The following is a 22,677-nucleotide window of genomic DNA, read 5'->3' on the forward strand; positions in this document are numbered from 1 at the left end:
CATTTATTGAATATTTATTATAATTATTTAATGATCATTTGGTTTTTGTTGTCATTTGTGCACTTATTTATGTTTTTGACTACTTATTGACTATTTATTTGTTTGTTGTAGTTATGTATGCACTTCATGGTGAAGCTTTAAATGTCATTATACTTGTATAATGACAAAAACATTTAATTCATTTAACTTAATTCATAAGTCAGAGGCCCAGCATAATAAGAGGAAAAAAAGTGTGACTTATATTCTGGAAAATACGGCGTCTGGGAGTACTTTTTTGACATTTTGAATTCCCCTTTTTGAAATAATGGAAGCAAATACTAAACGTAGCCGCAAAGCTGCGTATTGTCACGTATGCGTGCAAGCGTCATTTTGGTTCCCCCTAACGCCAGAACCAGACCAGTTAAGGAGCCTAGCTTTTCATTCCAAGGTGCTGCTCGTCGGGTTTTCACTCGGCCATATTTGGGCAAGACGTGTGGCGTGTCCCGCCACTCCTCGTGCACAACAAATCATTTTTTTTAAAGGCGCCAAACGACCCCTAAACCGCCGTTCAAATACAAAAGTTCACGTACGATATGCTCATTACTATGCGGTACGTTTTTGTTTCATTGGTCAGTGGTTTGTTTGGGGAAATCGTCCGTTTGGAGCGGATGTTTCCCAAAGGAAAATTTGGCAAGAGGTCTTTGGACGCTGTAGTTGACCCGCGAGAACTATTTATAAAGTCTGTGAAATTGGAGATTTTTTACAAGAGGTTATAATAGAAAAGAACCTGATATGTTTAGCACTGAAATTTTTTTTAGACTACAAATCGCTCCAACCAAAGAATACACAAAGAGGAGGAAACAACATATGCTGGAGTATAAGTCGCATTTTTGGGGGGGTTCTTTTAAAAAAAAAAATCAGAAACCAAGAAAAAACATATGTTAAAGTAACAATAGTAAAATGGAGAGCAACTGGCTAAATAGACTAATACTACTATATAAAAGAAATAATAGGCTGTCAGTGGTCATAGAAAAAACCCAAATATAAGCCGCACTTGAGTATTAGCCGCACCTCCAGCCAAACTACGAAAAAAAGCGCAATTTATAGTCCGCTAAATCCGGTATCTAACCTGTAAATATGATCCAACTCTCGTAAATGAAATGTTTGATGCATTACAAAAACCTAATTGAAACCAAAACCTGCAGGGAAAATTAACCATCATGCAATGGGTCCATTCTTCCTTTTTTATTTTGGCAGATTGTTTTAGAGAATTGAATGGAAAAGGTTCAAACTTGATGAATTCCAGGGATCCCGATTAGAATTAGGGTAAACAATGTTGTTTACTTTAAGGATTCCTCCCTTTCTGTGTGGAGTCGCCACGCAAAATGCTGCATAGTTTGGTATGCTAAATATTTCTGCTGGGATTTTTTTTGTTGTTGCTCTCATAAGCGCAAAAATAAAGGCTAATCTAAAAAAAATTAACATTGTAGCCTGTAGCAATTCAAATCAATAAGTCACTTTTCCTCCTCACCTTGGACAATAGTAGAATTGAATCGTATTCCTGTGAACTGTCGTTATAGTATTCTAGCGCACTGCTAGCTATCTAGCTTCACTAGCATGGTCTAAAATCAATGCCAAACAAAAGTCCCCCGGCTGCCATGTCACCTCACCCCTGTTTTTGATTGGACCGATCGGCGTGGGGAATTTGTGGGAAAATAAAAGCATCAATTTTATGTTTCAACGACAAGATCCCACCGAGTAAACACAGCTGCGGCAAATAAATCAACGGAGAGAGCCGTTGGGCTAGGTGACACGTTAGCGCCACTTTGATACTGACAGCTGTTCCATTGTTCCTCTTAAATCAATGGCAAACATTTATTTATTAATGGCGGCTACTATTCAGGTGTCTGTTGTACATGTCAAAATGACTCACTTTTATTTTGTGAAATCGCACAAAACAGCGATTCGCTTGTTTGGACAAAGTTAATTGCGATTTGTACGGTGAAATTTCCCAATCAATCAATGAATCAGTGGATTGAATTGAATTGAATGCTTTTATTGTCATTATACAAGTAGAATGGGATTGAAAACTTGACCACAAAGTGCACAAATAACAACAACAAACAAATAGACAAATAAATATTCAATTAAAAATAAGAAAACAAATTATAAGTAGTCAACATAATAATTAGTCACAACATAAGTAGGGAAGGGACAAATAACAACAACCAACAAACAAATGAACAGATAATAATAAATTAGATTAGATAGATTAGATAACTTTATTCATCCTGTATTTGGGAAATTTTATTGTCACAGCAGCAAGAGTGTGAGAATACAGACACGGGAAAATACATTTTAGACATAGACCTAGGGAGCTACTGCCGTATAATCAATAAATATGTAATAAAGAAATAAATAGTTAACATTAGTAGTCAACATAATAAGTAGTAGTCAACATGCGTAGTAATCAACTTAATAAATAAGTAGTAGTCAACTACTACTTATGCGTGCGTTATAGTGACCCAGAGCGGTGGGCTAGCTATATGAGCGTGTCAAATGCAAAAAAAATTGGACACGAAACAGAGACGGCGTTGGGATGATCTCATTGGCACTATTCTGGCAAGCGGTTCATCACCTCTGTCAACACTAGCGAGACCATAGTTGCCCCCTCACCTTCTTTCCGCAACAATCACGTCCAGGACCACATTCGCTGGCAAGACGGTATTTGGTGCGACCCAAAAAAAAAGTCTGACAGATAACATCGTTTCTGGGGTCGTGGGTTCAATCCCAGGTCGGTCCTCCTGTGTGGAGTTGCCATGTTCAGAATTCAGTTTCTTGCGTGGTTTTTCTCCAGGTGCTCTGGTTTCCTCCCACATCTCGCTGGCTGAATACTCTAAATTGGCTAACCGTAGCTACGATTGGTTGTCCTTTGTCTCCTTGTGCCCTGCGGTTGGCTGGCCACCGATTTAGGGTGTCCAAAGCCCACTGGGATAGGCTCCAGCACCCCCTGTGACCCAGTACTGATATTAAGGGTTCAATCCCTGGTTTTCCTCCCGACCCAAAAACATGCATGCTAGGCTAGCTAGTTGAACACTTGAAATTGTGCCTAGCTGTGAATGATTGGTTGTTTGTGTCTGTTCTATGCCTGAAAAATAGGCTTCAGCACCCCCTGCGACCCTTGCGATGATAAGCAGTTCATAAAATGAAGGAACGAAGGTTTCCTAAAGCGATACAACAAGTAGCAGTCTGTTTCCTGAGCCCTCCCTCGAGACAATTTAACTATCTTTCGGCTTGTCGAGACCGTCGACATGTTAAAGTCTGGGCCAACATTTCCATTAGGCTTTTTCCCAGAATTCTCGGCGCTTTTAAAGTGGAGGGAGGGGGGAGACGCGCACGAGTCAGCATTTTCTTTGCGCAAAAAAAGATAGTCCCCATCTGTTGATGCTAGCATGCAGATACAGGCAATTTGGCTAGCAGGGTGACAGTTGACAAGACAGCTTTCCCATGTCACGGAAGGAAGCGCCAGCGACCAATCACAGGAAGTCAGCAATAAGGCCTTAGCAGTTGCATTTTTCACACAATTGTTCATGATATTCTACCACAGCTGCCAAATACGTCATCTTGCGTAGTTTACCCAACTACTAAATCTGCTGTTTGTATCAAAACTAGTACAAAAATGAAAATAAAATAAAGTCAAGCCGTTTTTTCCCAGCTATTTTCATGAGAAAAATGACAGCCATCCAAGTACAATCCCAATTCTTTTGTATTTTTTCCCCCAATGCTGTTTTTAGATGCTATTGTTGTGCTAGCAATTCTTCATTTTGGCTCTTATGTTTGACAGTTTCATAGACATTCATTAGACTAGAGTGGGAAAGTTGAATGTATGTTTGTTGAATCTCCAAATGTTTTACAAACTGCTGGAGAAGACACTTCTCTGTCTTTAAAAAGAAAAGTGAATTGTCTTATTTTCCTCCGCTCTTTTGAAGATGTCCTTTAAGACGCAGCAGACAGGATACGCCGCTTCCAGCTGAATCATAGCTGGGGGTGTGTTCACTGCTGGATTGCCCTTTTATGGCATAGAGGGGCTTTTTAAAACAGGAAATGATGTCACGAGTCGGCCAAGAGGAGAAGGAGGCGGAGTGGGAGAAGTTCTTGAGGTCACCGACTTGGCACAGTAGACGGAGTCCGTCGGGGACGTGATTGGTGTTAAATTTAAAAATGTCAAGCGCTGTCAAAACATCATCTCCTCAAACTAAATGATTGACAAATCTTTACATTTGATACATTTCAAGTTCCTGGCTGCTGGCCTCAACTATCTTCCTTTTTAATTGAGAAACTGAAGTGTCTAAATTCTAAAATGCAGTTAGCTAGCAACTGGTTTTTCTTTACATTCTTCCTTTCTGAGTCCGCCTGATGTCTAAATAACTAGAAAGAGCAGCAGGAAGTGATTCAGTGATGAAGTCTGTGTTGTGACATCCCATCTCTGACAGAGACGCATAGCGAGCGCCATCTTGTCACCATGCTAACCTGTGGGCTATATTAAAAAAGATGCTAGCTTTATTGCTGCGTCATTGTCCTCATTATTCAAACAGACTTAATAGCTACAGGTCGCTAGGAAAGTTGCCCAAAATAATACGCCTTTTAACGCAAGTTGACGTGTAAATGTGCGTTAAACAATACGCCTTTTAACGCAAGTTGAAGTGTAAATGTATGTTAAACAAATCTAAGAAAGTAGCAATGTTGAACCAGGTGTCACAGTTTTATGGAACTTAAGTTCTGGGATGAAACTCTGTAACTTTTCCGGTTGGCAAGTTCCTCATTTTAAAATAACTACCCTGAAAAAAAACTCCCTATTATTCATGTTGTTAAGATTTTCATTGGACAGAACTCAAATTCATTTAAGTTCTCTTAATGGGCTATTTTGAGTATTTGTAACTTGTGGAATATATCAGTTTGGAAGGCATATTTCAATTTTTAGAGTCAGCCATGTTGTTTAGCTCACTTATTTGTACTTTCTGGTTTCGATTCCTGCTTGGAGCAACTTATAAAGTATTTACGTTAGCTGAAATCCATGATGCTATGCTTAAAATTTGGACTTTAAACTGTCTAATGCTAGTTTTACTCGACTTGCAGTTTAGAGCCTTAACTTGTTTTTCTAATGATGTATTTTTTAAAAGTGACAAAAGCATTTGACATGCTTTTTAGTGCATTTTTAAGAAGTATCAACTCATTTGCTTGGAAAACATGACCTTGCACTCTCGTCTTATGCTATAGTAGAAATGAAGACTTTTTTTATTTGTTTTTTTTTAAGGATGATAATTGCTTCAATCTGCAACCGTTTTCCCCCTTTAAACTATTTCCTGCCAAAGTGAACTTTACTGACTGTTGGAAATTGAGCTAACGCTAAATTGTGTGGCTACATTATGTCATCATTATCATTATAGTATACAGAATACATGTACAGTTATTATCATTTTGTTGCCTACTGTGTCGAGTTGAACAACAACAAAAATGAAGAAGAGTAGTCATAGACTACTTTAGTTTGTTGAGGTTTTGTAAAAGGGAGGCTCCATCTCTTGGAATATTTCACGTTAAGTGCTTTTCATTTGTTGTGGTTTAGGAGTGAGTTGGGTGGACGTGCAAAAGGAGACATCATGGTGGCCTTGTCGTTGAAGATCGGTGTGGGAAATGTGGTCAAGACCATGCAGTTTGAGCCCTCCACCATGGTCTACGACGCCTGCCGCATCATCAGGGAGAGGGTGACGGAGGCGCAGCTTGGACAGCGTGAGTTCCGTTCCGTGCAACAAGTCATTAACCCTTTGTAGGCCACCCGCACTCACTGTCCCAAATTCATTGGACGTCTATCATTGGCAAAGGCAGTCAATTGGTTAACAAGGATTATTCCCTTTTTTAAACTATTTTTATTTTTGATAAAAGAACCATAAAGGGATTTTTTTTTTAAATGAATCATTGTCCTAAAATAGTTTAAATGAAAAGATAAAACTACAATTTTTCTCAATCTTTATTTGAAGGGTTTATTCATTTTTGGAAAATTAAAACCGACAAAGGCAATCCAAAAGAGTAGTTTAATGATCTTTTTTTGCCAACAAGTGTATTTATTTTTAGGCATTTTAATGTTGTTGTTATTCAAATTGTATTTATTCATAGTGGAAACAAAAAGATGAATAATAACTTTCAAAAATAGAGACCCAGTGTCGTGAGATTTTGACTTAATATTTTTTTTAATGACAAAAGAAATAATACTATATACTATGCTTTAAAAAAAGTAGGAAGAATGCTAACTGCAGTGCGCTTTTGCCGGCATTTTCCCTTTTTCATGTCCAAGATCCAAATCAATGGGGAAGCCCCACCCTGGAGTAGCAGCCATTAGCAACCTTAACTGTTTACGATCATTTTCTCGATAAACTCCAACCCGTCTCACGCCTTTGTTTATATCAGGCAATCGCCTTTTCTCATGAATGGAACTGGTCCAGTATTTTTAGCCCAGTAACACTAATACCTTGACATACGAGTGTCCCATCGTACCAGAAATTTGAGCTACCAGGAAAATTCCCAGCAAATTTTCCCCCTGAGATACGAGACAAATTTGTCTCGGTTTTTCCATTGTAATATCCTATTTTTAGATATTTTTTTCATAGGGTGGGAACAGATTAATTTGTATTTAGTCGCTTAATTTACATGGGAAAAATTTATTTATGAGCTCGGTCCCGGAACGCATTAAGCTCGTGTCTCAAGGTATTCATTACTGTACTAACAAAGTGAAATGTTTTTTTAAGAGTGGAGGACTTGTATGCATCATAGACAGTTACTAAAAGAAAAAGGATTGAAGGCATTTATCAGCATAATTATTCCTTTGTTGTTGTCGTGGTTGCAGCCAATGACTACGGACTGTTTCTCTCTGACGAAGACCCCAAGAAAGGCATTTGGCTGGAGGCTGGAAAAGCTCTCGACTACTACATGTTGAGGAATGGGGTGAGTCCCTCCCAAAAAGGCCGACCCACGTCAAAGCCACACTGGTCCACTTGGCGGACACTCGCAGAATTACTGGGTTTTTATTTTTGACCCTATTCCGATCCTCTAAAAATGATGCAATCGGTCCCGATTTCCGATGAGGGACATCCATCATTGAAATCAATTAAGCCATTAAGCAATTAGCCATTTTTAAAGAAAGCTTTCTTCTCTCAGGACACTCTGGAGTACAAGAAGAAGCAGAGACCTTTGAAGATCCGTATGTTGGACGGCACGGTGAAGACCGTCATGGTGGACGATTCCAAGATCGTCAGCGACATGCTCATGACCATCTGCGCCAGAATAGGTCAACGCCGTTTAAAGGCCCCAAATAAAGGCCCCCCCGGTCAAAGACCACCGCGGTCACGAAACCTCTGATCGTAGGCATCACAAACTACGACGAGTATTCGCTGGTGCGGGACATCGGTGAGGAGAAGAAGGAAGAGATCACGGGAACTCTCAAAAGAGACAAAACCCTGCTGAGAGATGACAAGAAGATGGAAAAGCTCAAACAGAAGCTCCACACCGACGACGAACGTATGGCGCCGATGCGCTTTTCCGCCTCCGACCTTGAAGAAAGCCTAACTAGTCTCGAAATGTCTCGATGTTGCCTTTTCAAGTGAACTGGTTGGACCACGGCCGGACCTTGAGGGAACAAGGAGTCGAGGAGACGGAGATGCTGTTGCTGAGGAGGAAGTTCTTCTACTCGGACCAAAACGTGGACTCCAGGGATCCCGTGCAGCTCAACCTCCTTTACGTGCAGGTACGCCAATCCGCCCGCTGACTTTGCTGATTTAGGGTTCTAGATTTCAATTTCAAGCTAGGACCAACGAACCCAAAAAATGACAGAATCGCAAAACGATAAGGTGTTTCATATTTATTGACTGGCAACAATGTGTCCGTTGGGACAGGCCCGCGACGATATTCTCAACGGCTCTCATCCAGTCTCCTTCGACAAGGCTTGTGAGTTTGCCGGTTATCAGTGTCAGATCCAATTTGGCGACCATAACGAGTCCAAACACAAGCCTGGATTCCTAGAGTGAGTAGTAGTTTTAGTTATTTCTTCTTCTCTTTTTCTAAGCTACGTTCCATCTAATTCCTGTCCTTTTCCGTTCCTGACAGTTTAAAAGAGTTTCTTCCCAAAGAGTACATCAAACACAAAGGAGAGAAAAGGATATTTCAGGTAAGGATCTAACAATACAGATCCAGTCCAATTAATTCAATCTTTCAAAGTCTTAAGGTGTTAATTTAATCTCCTCACATTAACAGCTAAATCGATATCTGTTTTCTAAAGCCGTCAATATGTCACACTGGAGTGTAAGTCGCATTTTTGGGAGGTCTGTTTTTTTATTTGATCAGAAACCAAGGACAAATGTGTTAAAGTAAGAATAGTAAAATAAAACAATAGGCTGTATCTGTTAACATAACCGTTTTCAGACCAAACTATGAACAGAAAAGTGCGACTTATAGTCCGTAAAATGTCCTATTTAATGGCGATTTTTTTTTTTTACTGTCCTTGCAGGCCCACAAAAACTGTCAAAACCTGACCGAAATAGAGGCCAAAGTCAGCTATGTGAAGCAGGCCAGATCTCTAAAAACCTACGGAGTATCGTTTTTCTTGGTCAAGGTAAAAACGCCCCCGTCTGGCCGTGAGGCGAGATGGCGGAACTGAGCCGTTTTCTCATCCAAACGTCCTTCAGGAGAAGATGAAGGGCAAGAACAAACTGGTCCCGCGACTGCTGGGCATCACCAAAGAGTGCGTGATGAGGGTGGACGAGAAAACCAAAGAAGTCATCCAGGAGTGGAACCTGACCAATATCAAACGTTGGGCCGCTTCGCCCAAGAGTTTCACGCTGGTAAGAAAAAAAATCTATAGAAAAGTGATTGAAATGAGGCAAAATTATTGAAGCAGAAAAGGTGAAAGAAATGTGACTTCTTCTGCTTTCAGGACTTTGGAGATTACCAAGATGGTTACTACTCGGTACAGACCACCGAAGGAGAGCAAATAGCACAACTTATTGCCGGTTACATTGACATCATCCTTAAAAAGGTAATCATCATCATAATAATAATCTCAGCCTCATGAGACTTGTCCTGTCATAATACAGATTTTTAACATGTTTTGGGGCTGTAAACACAAAGATTTATCTTTTATTCATTTCAAACATTTAGTTTTACTGTTAAATATTTCCCCCATCGTCTAAACCAAAGGTGTCAGACTGGGTTTGGTTCGCGGGCCGCTTTAACGTCAACTCGATTTCACGTGGGCCGGACCATTTTAGATATAATATTTAGATTTTTATTTAATAAATGGATTAAAAGAACCGGATTAAAAGCCCTGGATATTCAGTTTTTTATAGATCTAAAACAATGTTTATTTTAGCTTTTTTATATATTTTTAGATTTTACAAAATGATTTTTGAACTAAAAACACAGAAATAATGGATTAAAAAAATGACAATGAACGATTTAAAAGAGGGAAAATCAGGAAATTTAATATACATCTATACTCTTCATTTGAATTTGATCCTAAAACAGAAAGTCGGCACTCATGATTTACTTTCCCGGGCCACACAAAATGATGCGGTGGGCCAGATTTGGCCCCCGGGCCGCCACTTTGACACATGTGGTCTAAACTGATGGAGGCAAAAAAAATGGGCAACATTTTTTGGACGTAACCAAATTCAAAATGACTACAGAAATAGATTTTAATGAAGAATGGGGGTACAGTATGGAATAACTTACTCCCATGAAAAATCCTGATGGTGAAATTTCACAGCAAATGAGTCATCGGGTCCAGAAAAACCCAATTTTTACCTGGAGAACTTTTCCATAGGCAAAGCTAAATCACATATGCTCAAAAATGGTGTCTTTATAAACACGCTCTAATGCAACGTCTATTGACAGAAAAAAAGCAAAGACCACTTTGGACTGGAGGGAGATGAAGAATCAACCATGCTGGAGGACTCCGTGTCACCTAAAAAGTACGTATGTGTGCTTCATAAAATGCCCAGCCAGCAAAGACTCGACCAAAACAGCTATGACTCTTAGCATCCTTGATTTTATTTAATTTTGTTGTTGTCATCTCACTCGAGGTCAACGGTGCTGCAGCAGCAATTCAACAAAGTGGGGAAGGTGGAGACGGGCTCGGTGGCCCTGCCGGCCATCATGCGCTCGGGAGCCGGCGGTCCCGAGAGTTTCCAGATGGGCTCCATGCCTCAGGCCAAGCAGCACATCACCAGTGGACAGATGCACCGAGGACACATGCCGCCACTGGTAAAAGAAGCCCAAAACGGCCCCTTTTGACCAGTGCTTCTTAAATTAGCCTGGCTTACATTTGGGATCTTGCAAAAATTGGGAAAAAAATACATCCATTTCAATTCAAAGTAATTCATTATTATTTCGTAAATGAGATCAAAATAAAGATTACAGTAATCCCTGGAATATCACGGTTAATGTAGACCAGACTTGGCCGCGATCATAGAAAAATCGCCAAGTAGGCTCACCCCTATTATAACTTTTCTTTTCTTTAGTGCTGAGTCATCGTAGCAAAAGTGGCTTCCGCTTACATGTTTCAGCATGGATTTATACATTTTTATGGACTTAAAAAATTATATGTATATATATTTTTTGAATAATTAATAGCGCGGAAAAGCGAAGTAGTGAATTCACGATAAGTGAAGACGCTATAATCGAGCGATTTCTGTAGTGGTATTTTGGACTATTCAATATTTGAAATTTGCTCGTTAAAATGTGACTTTTACACTTGGCTAACGTTGACTTTGAATATTTTTACGTCTTTATTGTCTTAAAATGGGAACTTCTCCCTTATAGAGAGATATTTTTATTTGGAAAAGTTGTTGTTTCTGGAAAAGGAAAATACAACTCTATCCACACAAGATAACTAAGATTTTGCCCTCTAAAAATGTATGACTGATTCACGTTGTATTTTTTTGCAGACATCTGCTCAGCAAGCCCTGACCGGAACCATCAACTCCAGCATGCACGCCGTCCAGGCGGCTCAGGCCTCTCTGGATGACTTTGACACTCTGCCTCCCTTGGGAACAGATGCCGTAAGATTTTCAACATCCCTTCTGCTCATTTTGCAATCAAACCCAAATCCAATGGCGCATTCAACACGTGACTCATTCTCTTTCGTTTCGAAGGCATCCCAAGCCTGGCGCAAAAACAAAATGGACGAGTCCAAACACGAGATCCACTCTCAGGTGGATGCCATTACAGCCGGGACGGCCTCCATGGTCAACCTCACTGCGGGTAAGTCTTGCCAAAGTTGCAATCATTAGACTTTAAAATGCTGCAATTTTGGGGAGAAGGGAAGTATTCCAAAGGGCGTACGTTGACGAAGCCCACCCTCCCGTCCGTCCCTAGGCGACCCGGCCGAGACGGACTACACGGCGGTGGGCTGCGCCGTCACCACCATCTCCTCCAACCTCACCGAGATGTCAAAGGGCGTCAAACTATTGGCGGCGCTCATGGAGGACGAAGGAGGGAATGGACAGCAGCTACTGGGGGCCGCCAAGAACCTGGCGGGCGCCGTCTCCGACATGCTCAAGACGGCCCAGCCCGCTAGCACGGAGGTATATTTCAGCATGAACGCTGTCTCTTATTTTGCAAGTATTGTTTTCTCTGATTTTGTGCTTTTTTTTAGCCTCGACAGAATCTACTGCAAGCGGCTGGAAACGTGGGCCAGGCCAGTGGAGAATTACTGTCCCACATCGGAGAGACGGACACCGATCCACAGTTCCAGGTTTGTCCATTTTGCTTCTAAACTGCAATTGCCGTATTTTCTCGCATGTAAGCCGCACCCTTAAAATGGCCATAAAATCGTTTAATTTTACAATTTCCTTCGTATAAGGCGCCCCCTGATTCATAATTTTAACTCTGCATTCATGGGTTTTAATAGGGAGTACAAATGTTACTTTGAAGGGAAAATCTTAAGAAAAATAATCGCACGTGCTATTTCTGAGATACTGTATGAATCCAAAGGATCATCTGCCAAATTGCACATTATTTGGGTCAATATCATTAGGAAGTTAAATTCAAAAAGGAAATCAGGTGAGCAGTACAACTAGGAAGTGTGTCCATTTAACAGCCGGTAAACGGTAAGATGGCAGGCTCAAGTAAGTGAGTTTTTTCATGTATTATGCAAGATACAGTTCATTATTTCCTTTAATTTCATTCTTCGACGTCTAAATAAATTTTGTTAAGCATTTTATCTATCTTTATTTTGAAATAAATGACCGTATCGGCCGCATTTTCTTGCGTTATGGCGTTTCGTGCTTGTCAAGTCTAATTTATGCGCGTATAAGCCATACCCTGGATTCAGTCATCATTTTTTTTTGCGACAAATACGGCGTACATGCGAGAAAATACGGAATTTAATGATAATTTATCAAGCGTATGTGCCCAAATAGAAAGAACGGTGAGAAAGAATAACCACGACTTTTAGTGAGTGTCCTTAAGAGAATTTTGAACTTTTGTTCTATAAAACTACACGTGTTTTCTGTCTCTCTTTTTTTTTCTTCTCATCTGTATACATGCCAGTTTGGAGGTAAAGGATCTTTCAGGGCTACCAGATGGAGAGTGCCCTCTTATTGTCAAATGATGGTAACAAATGTCTGCTCCAGACATTCAATGCTGCAATGCCAATCAAAACAATGTGCTTTAATTCATAATCCACCACTCAAACGCTCAATCAAAACTAAAATAATTGGTACGATGAAGTATTGATTTAACGTTTCTGTATTTTCATTTATTCTAAATGCTGCAAATCAGGGGTGTCGAACTCACGAAATTACATTTCCTCATTTAATCTGCATTGTAGTTTGTGCTAATCCAGTAATAAATCAATCACCCACACATGAATGATTACCGGGTCTTAATGGAGTTCCCTGATTTGCTTCGGGCCGAATTCACTTGACTTAACCTCGCCGTCCCAAGCCGTGTTTGCCGCTAAATAACGCCCGTGTCTGCCCTTTGCAGGATATGCTGATGCAGTTGGCTAAAGCCGTGGCCAACGCGGCGGCGGCCCTGGTTCTCAAAGCCAAAAACGTGGCCCAGAAGAGCGAAGACTCGGCTCACCAGAATCGAGTCATTGCCGCGGCCACCCAATGTGCTTTGTCCACCTCTCAGCTGGTGGCCTGCACTCGAGTGAGTCCATTTTAATATTATTCTATCTTTTTTCCTCACGGAAGCTTCTCTGCTATCGGCCGACGTCATCTCGTCACATAATGACAAATCCAGTACATAGATATTTTAACGCTTAAAACAGTGTTATAGCTCAGCGCATCGTATTCCACGAGTTTTCAAGGCCTTAAGCTCCACCCTTTAAATCCTAGGTACATATATTTTCACTTTTTCCTCCCACTGTGGTTCTCAAATTAAGATTTGAGAAGCACCCATTGTAGATGCAGGGGCGACGAACAGGTTGCTCTTGAGCCGCATGCGGCTCTTTGCTTATCATATTTTGTCTATACTGTGGCTCTTTCATTTTTTATTCTCTCCTAAGACACTTAAATTCACCAGGGCCCATTAAAAACAAATAATACATTATATTTAGACAATAATTTGGCAGATTGGATTTTTTATGCTGTTTTTGACATAAGGTGTGGCTCTTTGAGTCTATTAAATTTTGGTAAAAAGTGCTTAAAGACCCGTCTTTTCATTTACTGCAGTACATTTTGTCATCAGCAAGAAAATGTTCTTTACTGAGGAAGATTTTGTTCTATATCAATACTCGGAAGGTCAATGTCGTAATGTACGTTTGTCCCGTGGCCAAGGTGGTGGCGCCGACCATCAGCTCGCCGGTGTGTCAGGAGCAGCTGATAGAAGCAGGCAAGCTGGTGGCCAAGTCCGTGGAAGGTTGCGTGGACGCCTCTCAGGGCGCCACTCACGACGAAGGCCTCCTGAAGCAGGTGGGCGTGGCCGCCACCGGCGTCACGCAGGCCCTCAACGAGCTGCTGCAGCACATCAAGCAGTACGCCAGCGGCGGTCACCCCATCGGCCGTCACGGCGAGGCCACCGATCGCATTTTGGACGTCACCGAGAACATCTTTAGCTCCATGGGAAACGCCGGTGGGTGTCGCGTTTGCTTCAGACTATTGATTTGAGTATTTTTTAGTTTTTGTTTTTTACAGTTTTGAATAATAGTAAAATAAAATCAGTTTTTTTATGACTTAGTTTAAGGAAATTGGTCTTCTCAGCCTCTGAGTTATACATGTATAGCGTCAAACATCAATATTATTACTATAATATGGTTACAAAATGTCTTCCAATTTTTGGATTGGGTCTATCATTTGAACCAAAGTCTAAAATATGCTTGTGCCACATTGTCTTTTAAAAATGTTGTTTAAAAAAATCCAATAAATGAAGCTCAGAGTTAACCTACGCTTCACAATCAATTTCAACGTCTAAAAAGCTGCCCCAACTTTACTGTAAATGACTTCATCATGGCAGCATGACAATGCAGTACTTGTCACAGAAGATAAAGACAATGTGTTACATGCTGATAGTCCCTAATCAAGTCGAGCCAAAATGGCATTGTCACCACCGTTGGCATTCCAATCAGGAAACAGTAGCGCATTTAGCGCCAAGTTTAAAGTCTGTATTGGAATTTGCGCTAAACATCTCCATCTCCTGTTTGTAGGCGAGATGGTTCGTCAGGCTCGCATCCTGGCTCAGGCCACGTCCGATCTGGTCAACGCCATCAAAATGGACGCGGAGGGCGAGTCGGACCTGGAAAATTCACGGAAGCTCCTGTCGGCCGCCAAGCTTTTGGCGGACGCCACGGCCAAAATGGTGGAAGCGGCCAAGGTCAGCTTCTATTTCCGTACCGGATTAAAAAAAAAAAAAACATGTGGTCCCAGTTTAACGTGAAATGCGATTTGTGGAACTCAGGGCGCGGCGGCCAACCCCGACAGCGAAGAGCAGCAGCAGCGATTGCGCGAAGCGGCCGAAGGCCTCCGAATGGCCACCAATGCCGCCGCGCAGAACGCCATCAAAAAGCGTCTGGTCAACAAGCTGGAGGTAAGAAAAGGCTTGGATATGACGTTGCGTGCGTGGCTAGCCTTGGACATTTTTGAATTGGAATTGTTTTTCCCGTTTCGTGACAGAACGCAGCGAGGCAAGCGGCTGCCGCGGCAACTCAGACCATCGCGGCGGCGCAGCACGCTGCCTCCTCCATCAAGAACCCGGCTGCTCAGCAGCAGCTAGTCCAAAGCTGCAAGGTAAATACAGCCCTCCCTTATTTAATTTAAAAAAAGTTCATAAAAATGTGAAAATCCAGGCTGAAACTCATAAGTGGAAGCCACTCTTGCTAATAGGACTTAGCACTGAAGAGAGAAAAAATAGGTAGTTATAATAGGGGTGATCTTACTAGATTTTTCGATGATCGCGGCCATGTCTGGTCTACATTAACCGTGATATTTGAGGGATTACTGTACACATTTCCTACGTCGCACAGTGAACTCACTGACGACGATAGACGTCCAGACGGTTAAAATGGACTGGACGTCCATCATCCTCGGTGGGAGTGATTATGTTTAAAAATATTCTTCTTTTCATGTTTACTTGGAGTTATGTTTGGTATTTTTGGGAGGCCCGTCTCCCTCAATGAATTGCAGTGTATAGGTTATAGTAATTAAACAGATGATTTTTTGGGGGGGTTTTATTTGACCTTTTTTTTGTTGCACGTTTCTTGTAGGTGGTAGCAGAGCAAATCCCTCAGTTGGTTCAAGGAGTTCGAGGCAGCCAGTCCCAGCCTGATAGCCCCAGTGCTCAGTTGGCCCTCATTGGTGCAAGCCAGAACTTCCTACAGGTACCGCAAATTACATAGTTTTATTAGACAATCACATTTTAAATAAGAATTGACATTCAACCTCCTAGTATGATCCATCAGGAATTACTGTCGCAACAAATGGTTTCAAATCCTTTTATAAGCTTCCCCCATGTTTCAGCCCGGCGCCAAGATGGTCACGGCCTCCAAAGCAACAGTTCCTACCATCAGTGACCAGGCATCTGCTATGCAGCTAAGCCAGTGCGCTAAGAATCTGGCCAGCGCTTTAGCGGAGCTCCGCACCGCTTCGCAGAAGGTACCGTGTTGCCTTTTTAAAGTTTCTCCTCAGAACTTGAAATTCCCGTGTGATGCTACACGAGCCAGCGAGCCAGCTAAGAACGTTGTACATGTGCAGGCCCAAGAGGCGTGTGGCCCCCTGGAGATAGACAACGCCCTGTCAATGGTGAGACGTCTGGAGAAGGACATTCAGGATGCCAAAGCTTCGGCCGACGAAGGCAAACTCAAACCCTTGCCGGGCGAGAACGTGAGTCCCGCCCACTGCGCCCAGGACCAAAAGACGCAGTCTATAACGGCTTCTGCCATTTTCCAGCTCGAGAAATGCTCCCAGGACCTGGGTACCAGTACCAAAGCAGTGAGCTCGGCCGTGGCCCAGTTGCTGAGTGAGGCCACGCAGGGCAACGAGAACTATACAGGTACGTCAAAAAGCCAAGTTCTATGACGCTTCGCCATTGAGCGGGATAAGGAAATTGTCTCTGTGAAAGCAAGACATGTATTCAAGTATGCTTTTTGTCTGTTTGAGATATTGCCTATTTGCTTCGGGGTTTTTATTAGGCAATATTGCCATTCATAACGAAGCTTCTTCTGATTAAAAATGCCAAATTTTGACTGGGATTTAATGGACCGGATCAATGCAGGCATGTGTTCTTTTTTTTTTTTTTCAAGGTATGGCGGCCAGGGACGTGGCTCAAGCTCTCAAGTCCTTGGCCTCGGCGGCCCGAGGCGTCGCCGCCACCACCGACGACGTGGCCGCGCGAAGCGCTCTGCTGGACTGCGCCAGCGACGTCATGGACAAGTCGGCCAACTTGATCGAGGAGACCAAGAAGGCCGTCAACAAGCCGGGAGACCCCGAAAGTCAGCAACGGCTCGCCCAGGTCGCGCAAAGATTCAAAATGGCTGGAGATTTGCCTTTTTTTTTGCTGCCTGGATGAGGTCTATAAGATGTTTTTGTGTGCGTCTACTAGGTGGCTAAAGCGGTGTCTCAGGCCTTGAATAGATGCGTGAATTGCCTTCCTGGGCAGAGGGATGTGGACAATGCCATCCGGACAGTGGGTGAAGCCAGCAAATCTCTCCTGGCTGATTCTGTGAGTGCCATGTACTACTCGATACCATTTTTCATTGACTCCCATTCAAAATAGAGACATATACACTTCTATACCTGTCAACTTTGGCATTTTAAGCGATAAAAAAAACATACAAATGCAACGTGGCACATATTTACTCACATACGTTGCACTTAAAGGTCTACATTTTTTCTCCAAAGTGGACGGGGTGCCCAATCAGTATGCACTAAATTCAAGATTCTGTCGATGTGACACTTGGCTGTTTGGGTACATTGCTTGCTGACGCACTATATCTATATAGTGAAAAGGCGGAATGCGCTTGTGCATATCACGCTCACGCTTAAAGCATGACAATATTAGCAGTCGGCGATGACCTTTTCATCTGACGATCCGGATTAGAGCCCAAATGGGTAAAACGTGATCGGTTTAAAAAATAAAATAAAATTTTAAAAAAGTAGCAAAAGTTGTTATACAGCGTACACAATTTGAAATGATCAAAAAATACGGGAAAACTTATAAGTTGACAGGTATGCCACTGCTAAATTACAGCGTACTCACTCGACCGCAAAGGTAATCGCTACCGCGGTCCGCGCAATATTCCTAACCGACGTGAACGCTTTCCCCTCTCAGTTCCCGTCGAGTGGAAGAAGCTTCCAGGAAGTTCAAGCTCAACTCAACCAAGTGGCGGCCAACTTGAACCAGTCCGCCAACGAGGTGGTCCAGGCATCGCGAGTCACCACCCGAGACATGGCCAGGGCCACCGGCAAGTTCGGACAGGACTTCAGCAACTTCTTGGAGGCCGGCGTCGACATGGCGGGAACGTCGCAGGTCAGTATGACGTGGTCGCCGTCGCCTCAATTCCAAAAGGGTTTCAAAACAAAGCAGCCATGTTTTTTCTCCAGTCTAAAGAGGACCGAACTCAAGTGGTGTCCAACCTGAAGACCATCTCCATGTCATCCAGCAAACTACTGCTGTCCGCCAAAGCACTGTCGACGGATCCCAACTCTCCCAACCTGAAGAACCAGCTGGCAGCCGCCGCTCGGTAACATTTTCCAAGGCTATATATCTTGGATCCTTTGGTCCGAATGCTCTTTCTTTCCGTTCACAGGGCTGTTACGGATAGTATCAATCAGCTGATAACCATGTGCACTCAGCAAGCTCCGGGTCAAAAGGAGTGCGACAACGCCCTTCGAGAACTGGAGGTACATTTTCCGTCCTTTGGCATTCTCCCGTTTTCCTCTCAACTTTTTAAGATTAGGATAATAGTGGGAGAGAAAAAAAATCTGTAAAATGTCTGCTTTTGCTGGATTCTCCAGTTTTACGCTGACATTTTTTCTCAATTGAGAAAAAAGACAGTCGTCACGCTGATGAAATCCAGTTATTTGACTTGGCGACACGTGTTATTAACTCTATGATCTGCGCCTTCCGCGAGGTGCTAGATAACAATGTTGACAATATATCATCATGTCGTTTGCGCTCTAGTCTGTGAGAGGGATGCTGGAGAACCCGACGGAAGCCGTCACCGAGCTCTCCTACTTCGATTGTATCGACAGCGTGATGGAAAACTCCAAGGTTAGACGCCACCGGTTCACCATGGGTAGGTTTTCCTTCTTTCTTTATAACCAACTCTGTTTTCTTCTTGTTGAAAAGATCCTTGGCGAATCCATGGCTGGCATTTCCCACAATGCCAAAAACTCCAACCTACCAGAGTTTGGCGACTCGGTCAGTTCTGGCTCCAAGGCCCTGTGTGGTTTGACGGAAGCTGCAGCACAGGTACAAATGGCAACACCCACACTGGAATCATCCGCATTTCTATCAACGAAAACTGACTGTTTTTTTTCTTCCTTTTTTTATAGGCTGCCTATTTAGTGGGTGTTTCTGACCCCAACAGTACTGCTGGCCAGAAGGGTCTGGTGGACCCTGCTCAGTTTGCCCGAGCCAACCAGGCCATTCAGATGGCCTGCCAGAACTTGGTTGACCCAGGATGCACCCAATCACAAGTAAAGACCACTTCAAAGCATTTCACCAATCGGAGTGTTGTTGTTTTTTTTTGTCGGTCTGATGTCGTGTTGTTCCGTAGGTGCTCTCCGCCGCCACCATCGTGGCCAAACACACGTCGGCGCTTTGTAACGCTTGCCGCCTGGCGTCCTCCAAAACCCCCAACCCGGTGGCCAAGAGACAATTTGTGCAGTCGGCCAAAGAGGTGGCCAACACCACTGCCAATTTAGTCAAGTCAATTAAGGTTTGCCATCTCTTTATCCATAAAAACACTAGAAGGAAGATTTATTTATTGCGTTTTACCCGGGTGTAAGGCGCCCTTTTCCCCATAGACTTCAATGTAGTTTTCCCCCCACTCTGACAGCCATGAGTTTAAGCTAAATCAGGTCAAGTAACTGATTTTATTTTGTTAACGGATGCCAATTTATCTGTTGCGCTCTTTTAAAATATTAATTCTATAGAATATGCTGTTTGTGATGGGTCTCTGAAATGAGTTTTTATTTCCCATTTTCATGATGCATTTTTTTCTTTGCCCAGTGCAGCTTATGGTAGTCAAAATAATAATAATAATAATAAATGGTAGTATTTTGATCCTGACATGAAGAAAATGATGTGATTTTAGGCTTTGGATGGCGCCTTCAATCAAGAGAACAGGGAAAAGTGTAAAGCTGCCACTGGTCCTCTGATAGAAGCCGTGGACAACCTAACAGCTTTTGCCTCCAACCCAGAATTTGCCAGCATTCCGGCTCAGATAAGCCCCGAGGTATGTTCGCTCTTGAATATTTGCCGCGTCGCCCCCCCCAAAAAACTCCAGCGCAGTTCCATCTCTAAGTTTGATTGTATTTTAGGGCCACGCCGCCATGGAACCCATCGTGGTAGCGGCAAAGACGATGCTGGAAAGTTCCACGGGCCTGATCCAGACGGCGCGCTCTTTGGCCGTCAACCCCAAAGACCCCCCCAAGTGGTCCGTGCTGGCCGGGCACTCCAGAACTGTATCTGACTCCATCAAGAAACTCATCACCAACATGAGGTGGGAGCTCGTATCCGTGAAGGAATGTCTATCCAAGGATCTTTCCGTGTGGAAACATCTTGGCGATCCACTTTTTTCTTCTCCGTCTTTCCATCAGAGAAAAGGCTCCCGGGCAGAGGGAGTGCGACGACGCCATCGAGGTCCTGAACGGCTGCATCCGCGAAGTCGACCACGCTTCTCTGGCCGCCATCAGCCAGCAACTGACGCCCCGAGAAGACATTTCCATGGAGGTAAACGGCGATCGCGGACGTCAAATTCCAAAGTTTCCGTTCCAACCACCCGGTGTGTCCGCATGTAGGCCCTCCACGAGCAGATGGCCGCCTCCGTCCACGAGATCAGCAATTTAATCGAACCGGTGGCCGTGGCCGCTCGCTCCGAGGCTTCCCAGTTGGGCCACAAAGTGAGACTCGACCCTCTCGTGGATTTGCGTTTGGACGGATGCCTATTATTTTCCCCCCTTTTGAACTGCTCAGGTTTCCCAAATGGTCAGTTACTTTGAGCCTCTGATCATGGCCGCCATTGGCACGGCGTCCAAGATACTCAGCAGCCAACAGCAGATGGCTGTCTTAGACCAGACCAAAACTCTCACCGAGTCAGCTCTGCAGATGCTCTACACGGCCAAGGAGTCTGGAGGAAACCCCAAGGTAAAAACAAAAAAACTGACACACACAAAACGTTACATTTAGACATACCAAATTGTCAATGTTGGCGAGCGTCGGTACCCAGAAACGACACTCTTTGTAACCGAGCGTATTCCTTCTCCAGGCCGCTCACATGCAGGAGGCTCTGGAGGAGTCGGTGCAGATGATGAAGGAAGCCGTGGATGACTTGGGAGCCACTCTGGCCGAGGCGGCCAGCGCGGCCGGCGCCGTGGGCGGCATGGTGGACTCCATCAACGACGCCATCAACAAGATGGAAGACGCGCCGGCGCTGGAACCCGAGGGTAGCTTTGTGGACTACCAGACTACCATGGTTAGGACGGCCAAGGCCATTGCTGTCACGGTGCAGGAGATGGTATGTTTTTTTATTTTGTCAAATTTTAGCTCGTTAGTTTTTAGTGTTTGTGTGCGTGAATGTAGTAGTAATTTACTTTTGTTTTGTTTTTTTAAAATGGAAGATCTCAGCAAAGGTTAGATTTTTTAAAGCAGGTATAATAGTATACTTTGAAGGGTGAATGACATTTTTATATCACTCACAAGGTAGCGTCATGGCGCAGAGTTCATATTCATATTCTGACTGGCTCAGGCTATATTTACAAAAGCATCTTTTATTTTTTATTTTCAGGTGACCAAGTCAAACACCAACCCCGATGACCTGGGCGGACTGGCCAACCAGCTGACCAATGAGTTTGGAAATCTGGCCAATGAGGCGAAATATGCAGCCATCACCGCAGAGAACGATGAAGTAAAAACAGCCACTCAAATATCACTCACAATGCATTTGATCTTTATTCTTCTCATTATTCCGCTCATTCTTTTCGCCAGTTTCTGAGTTTTCACGCCATCTCTTTCAGATCGGGTCTCACATTAAGAAGCAGGTGGGCGAACTGGGTTTCAGCTGCACCGGCCTGGTGACCAAAGCCGGAGCTCTGCAGTGCAGCCCCAACGATTCCTTCACCAAGAAGGAGCTGATCGAAAGTGCTCGCAAAGTCTCGGAGAAGGTCCGCTTCGACTACTCGTTGTACTCGTCGTACTCTCAAGCCTCACCAATGGTTGACTTTTGCAGGTTTCGCACGTGCTGGCGGCCCTCCAGGCGGGTAACCGCGGCACCCAGGCCTGCATCACCGCAGCCAGCGCCGTATCGGGAATCATCGCCGACCTGGACACCACCATCATGTTTGCCACCGCCGGGACGCTAAATCGAGAGAACGCAGAGACCTTTGCGGATCACAGGTAGGCCTTAAACCACTTGACCATAGAGCCACATTGCCTTAGGCTAAAATGTTAGCCCGCTGCAATCGGCCAGCACAATACTATTTTGGCGAGGCTGACGTACAAAGAGCTTCTCTTGTGTTAAAATAGCAAGAGCGGCATTTTGCAGGATCGGGTGTCCTAAAAATGGTTAGCGCACTTGTGCTAGCTTGCCAATTCTCCCAAATTAGAAGGTTCACTTGAACGCTGGAGTTGGTGTTTGATGGAAGAAAAAACGTTCTACGATTTGTTGCTCTTTGCTTTTATTAAAAGTCTTTGACATTTAGTAAAATGACTATTAGTTGGACACAAATGACAGTAACGGCGTCATCATTTCCAATGTCTTACCTTGTCACTCCACGTGCAGAGAATACATCCTGAAGACCGCCAAGGCTCTGGTGGAGGACACCAAGCTGTTGGTCTCTGGCGCCGGAGCCAGCCAAGAGAAACTGGCCCAGGCGGCCCAGTCCTCGGTCTGCACCATCACCAAATTGGCCGACGTGGTCAAACTCGGGGCCGCCAGTCTGGGTTCGGAAGATCCGGAAACCCAGGTAGGGTCCAGTTCGCGACGGC

At 43.7% G+C, this 22,677-nt stretch overlaps 1 protein-coding gene across 2 annotated transcripts in view; it reads left to right on the forward strand.

Moving 5' to 3' along the window:
- Nucleotides 1-22,677, forward strand: part of tln1 (talin 1) — a 34,086-nt gene that overhangs the window by 2,367 nt on the left and 9,042 nt on the right. The window contains exons 2-46 of one of the 2 annotated variants that reach the window (XM_077622006.1): nucleotides 5,603-5,766; nucleotides 6,878-6,975; nucleotides 7,189-7,318; nucleotides 7,396-7,548; nucleotides 7,632-7,774; nucleotides 7,923-8,050; nucleotides 8,134-8,194; nucleotides 8,534-8,638; nucleotides 8,712-8,867; nucleotides 8,960-9,061; nucleotides 9,919-9,995; nucleotides 10,107-10,287; nucleotides 10,971-11,084; nucleotides 11,178-11,286; nucleotides 11,401-11,609; nucleotides 11,681-11,779; nucleotides 12,577-12,639; nucleotides 13,015-13,182; nucleotides 13,812-14,106; nucleotides 14,678-14,844; nucleotides 14,929-15,057; nucleotides 15,144-15,257; nucleotides 15,734-15,847; nucleotides 15,987-16,121; nucleotides 16,221-16,349; nucleotides 16,416-16,518; nucleotides 16,769-16,977; nucleotides 17,068-17,187; nucleotides 17,797-17,994; nucleotides 18,069-18,208; nucleotides 18,275-18,368; nucleotides 18,649-18,738; nucleotides 18,817-18,939; nucleotides 19,023-19,166; nucleotides 19,247-19,408; nucleotides 19,787-19,927; nucleotides 20,013-20,194; nucleotides 20,292-20,424; nucleotides 20,493-20,594; nucleotides 20,668-20,838; nucleotides 20,960-21,208; nucleotides 21,479-21,598; nucleotides 21,708-21,854; nucleotides 21,920-22,086; nucleotides 22,472-22,655. In XM_077622006.1, the coding sequence (XP_077478132.1) occupies nucleotides 5,637-5,766; nucleotides 6,878-6,975; nucleotides 7,189-7,318; nucleotides 7,396-7,548; nucleotides 7,632-7,774; nucleotides 7,923-8,050; nucleotides 8,134-8,194; nucleotides 8,534-8,638; nucleotides 8,712-8,867; nucleotides 8,960-9,061; nucleotides 9,919-9,995; nucleotides 10,107-10,287; nucleotides 10,971-11,084; nucleotides 11,178-11,286; nucleotides 11,401-11,609; nucleotides 11,681-11,779; nucleotides 12,577-12,639; nucleotides 13,015-13,182; nucleotides 13,812-14,106; nucleotides 14,678-14,844; nucleotides 14,929-15,057; nucleotides 15,144-15,257; nucleotides 15,734-15,847; nucleotides 15,987-16,121; nucleotides 16,221-16,349; nucleotides 16,416-16,518; nucleotides 16,769-16,977; nucleotides 17,068-17,187; nucleotides 17,797-17,994; nucleotides 18,069-18,208; nucleotides 18,275-18,368; nucleotides 18,649-18,738; nucleotides 18,817-18,939; nucleotides 19,023-19,166; nucleotides 19,247-19,408; nucleotides 19,787-19,927; nucleotides 20,013-20,194; nucleotides 20,292-20,424; nucleotides 20,493-20,594; nucleotides 20,668-20,838; nucleotides 20,960-21,208; nucleotides 21,479-21,598; nucleotides 21,708-21,854; nucleotides 21,920-22,086; nucleotides 22,472-22,655 (6,288 nt within the window). In that variant the 5' untranslated portion in view covers nucleotides 5,603-5,636. The remainder of the gene's footprint in view (nucleotides 1-5,602; nucleotides 5,767-6,877; nucleotides 6,976-7,188; nucleotides 7,319-7,395; nucleotides 7,549-7,631; nucleotides 7,775-7,922; nucleotides 8,051-8,133; nucleotides 8,195-8,533; nucleotides 8,639-8,711; nucleotides 8,868-8,959; nucleotides 9,062-9,918; nucleotides 9,996-10,106; nucleotides 10,288-10,970; nucleotides 11,085-11,177; nucleotides 11,287-11,400; nucleotides 11,610-11,680; nucleotides 11,780-12,576; nucleotides 12,640-13,014; nucleotides 13,183-13,811; nucleotides 14,107-14,677; nucleotides 14,845-14,928; nucleotides 15,058-15,143; nucleotides 15,258-15,733; nucleotides 15,848-15,986; nucleotides 16,122-16,220; nucleotides 16,350-16,415; nucleotides 16,519-16,768; nucleotides 16,978-17,067; nucleotides 17,188-17,796; nucleotides 17,995-18,068; nucleotides 18,209-18,274; nucleotides 18,369-18,648; nucleotides 18,739-18,816; nucleotides 18,940-19,022; nucleotides 19,167-19,246; nucleotides 19,409-19,786; nucleotides 19,928-20,012; nucleotides 20,195-20,291; nucleotides 20,425-20,492; nucleotides 20,595-20,667; nucleotides 20,839-20,959; nucleotides 21,209-21,478; nucleotides 21,599-21,707; nucleotides 21,855-21,919; nucleotides 22,087-22,471; nucleotides 22,656-22,677) is intronic. The other variant, XM_077622007.1, reaches the window with a different exon arrangement.

This window comes from Stigmatopora argus, chromosome 16, assembly GCF_051989625.1.
Source record: "Stigmatopora argus isolate UIUO_Sarg chromosome 16, RoL_Sarg_1.0, whole genome shotgun sequence".
Lineage (NCBI taxonomy): Eukaryota > Metazoa > Chordata > Actinopteri > Syngnathiformes > Syngnathidae > Stigmatopora > Stigmatopora argus.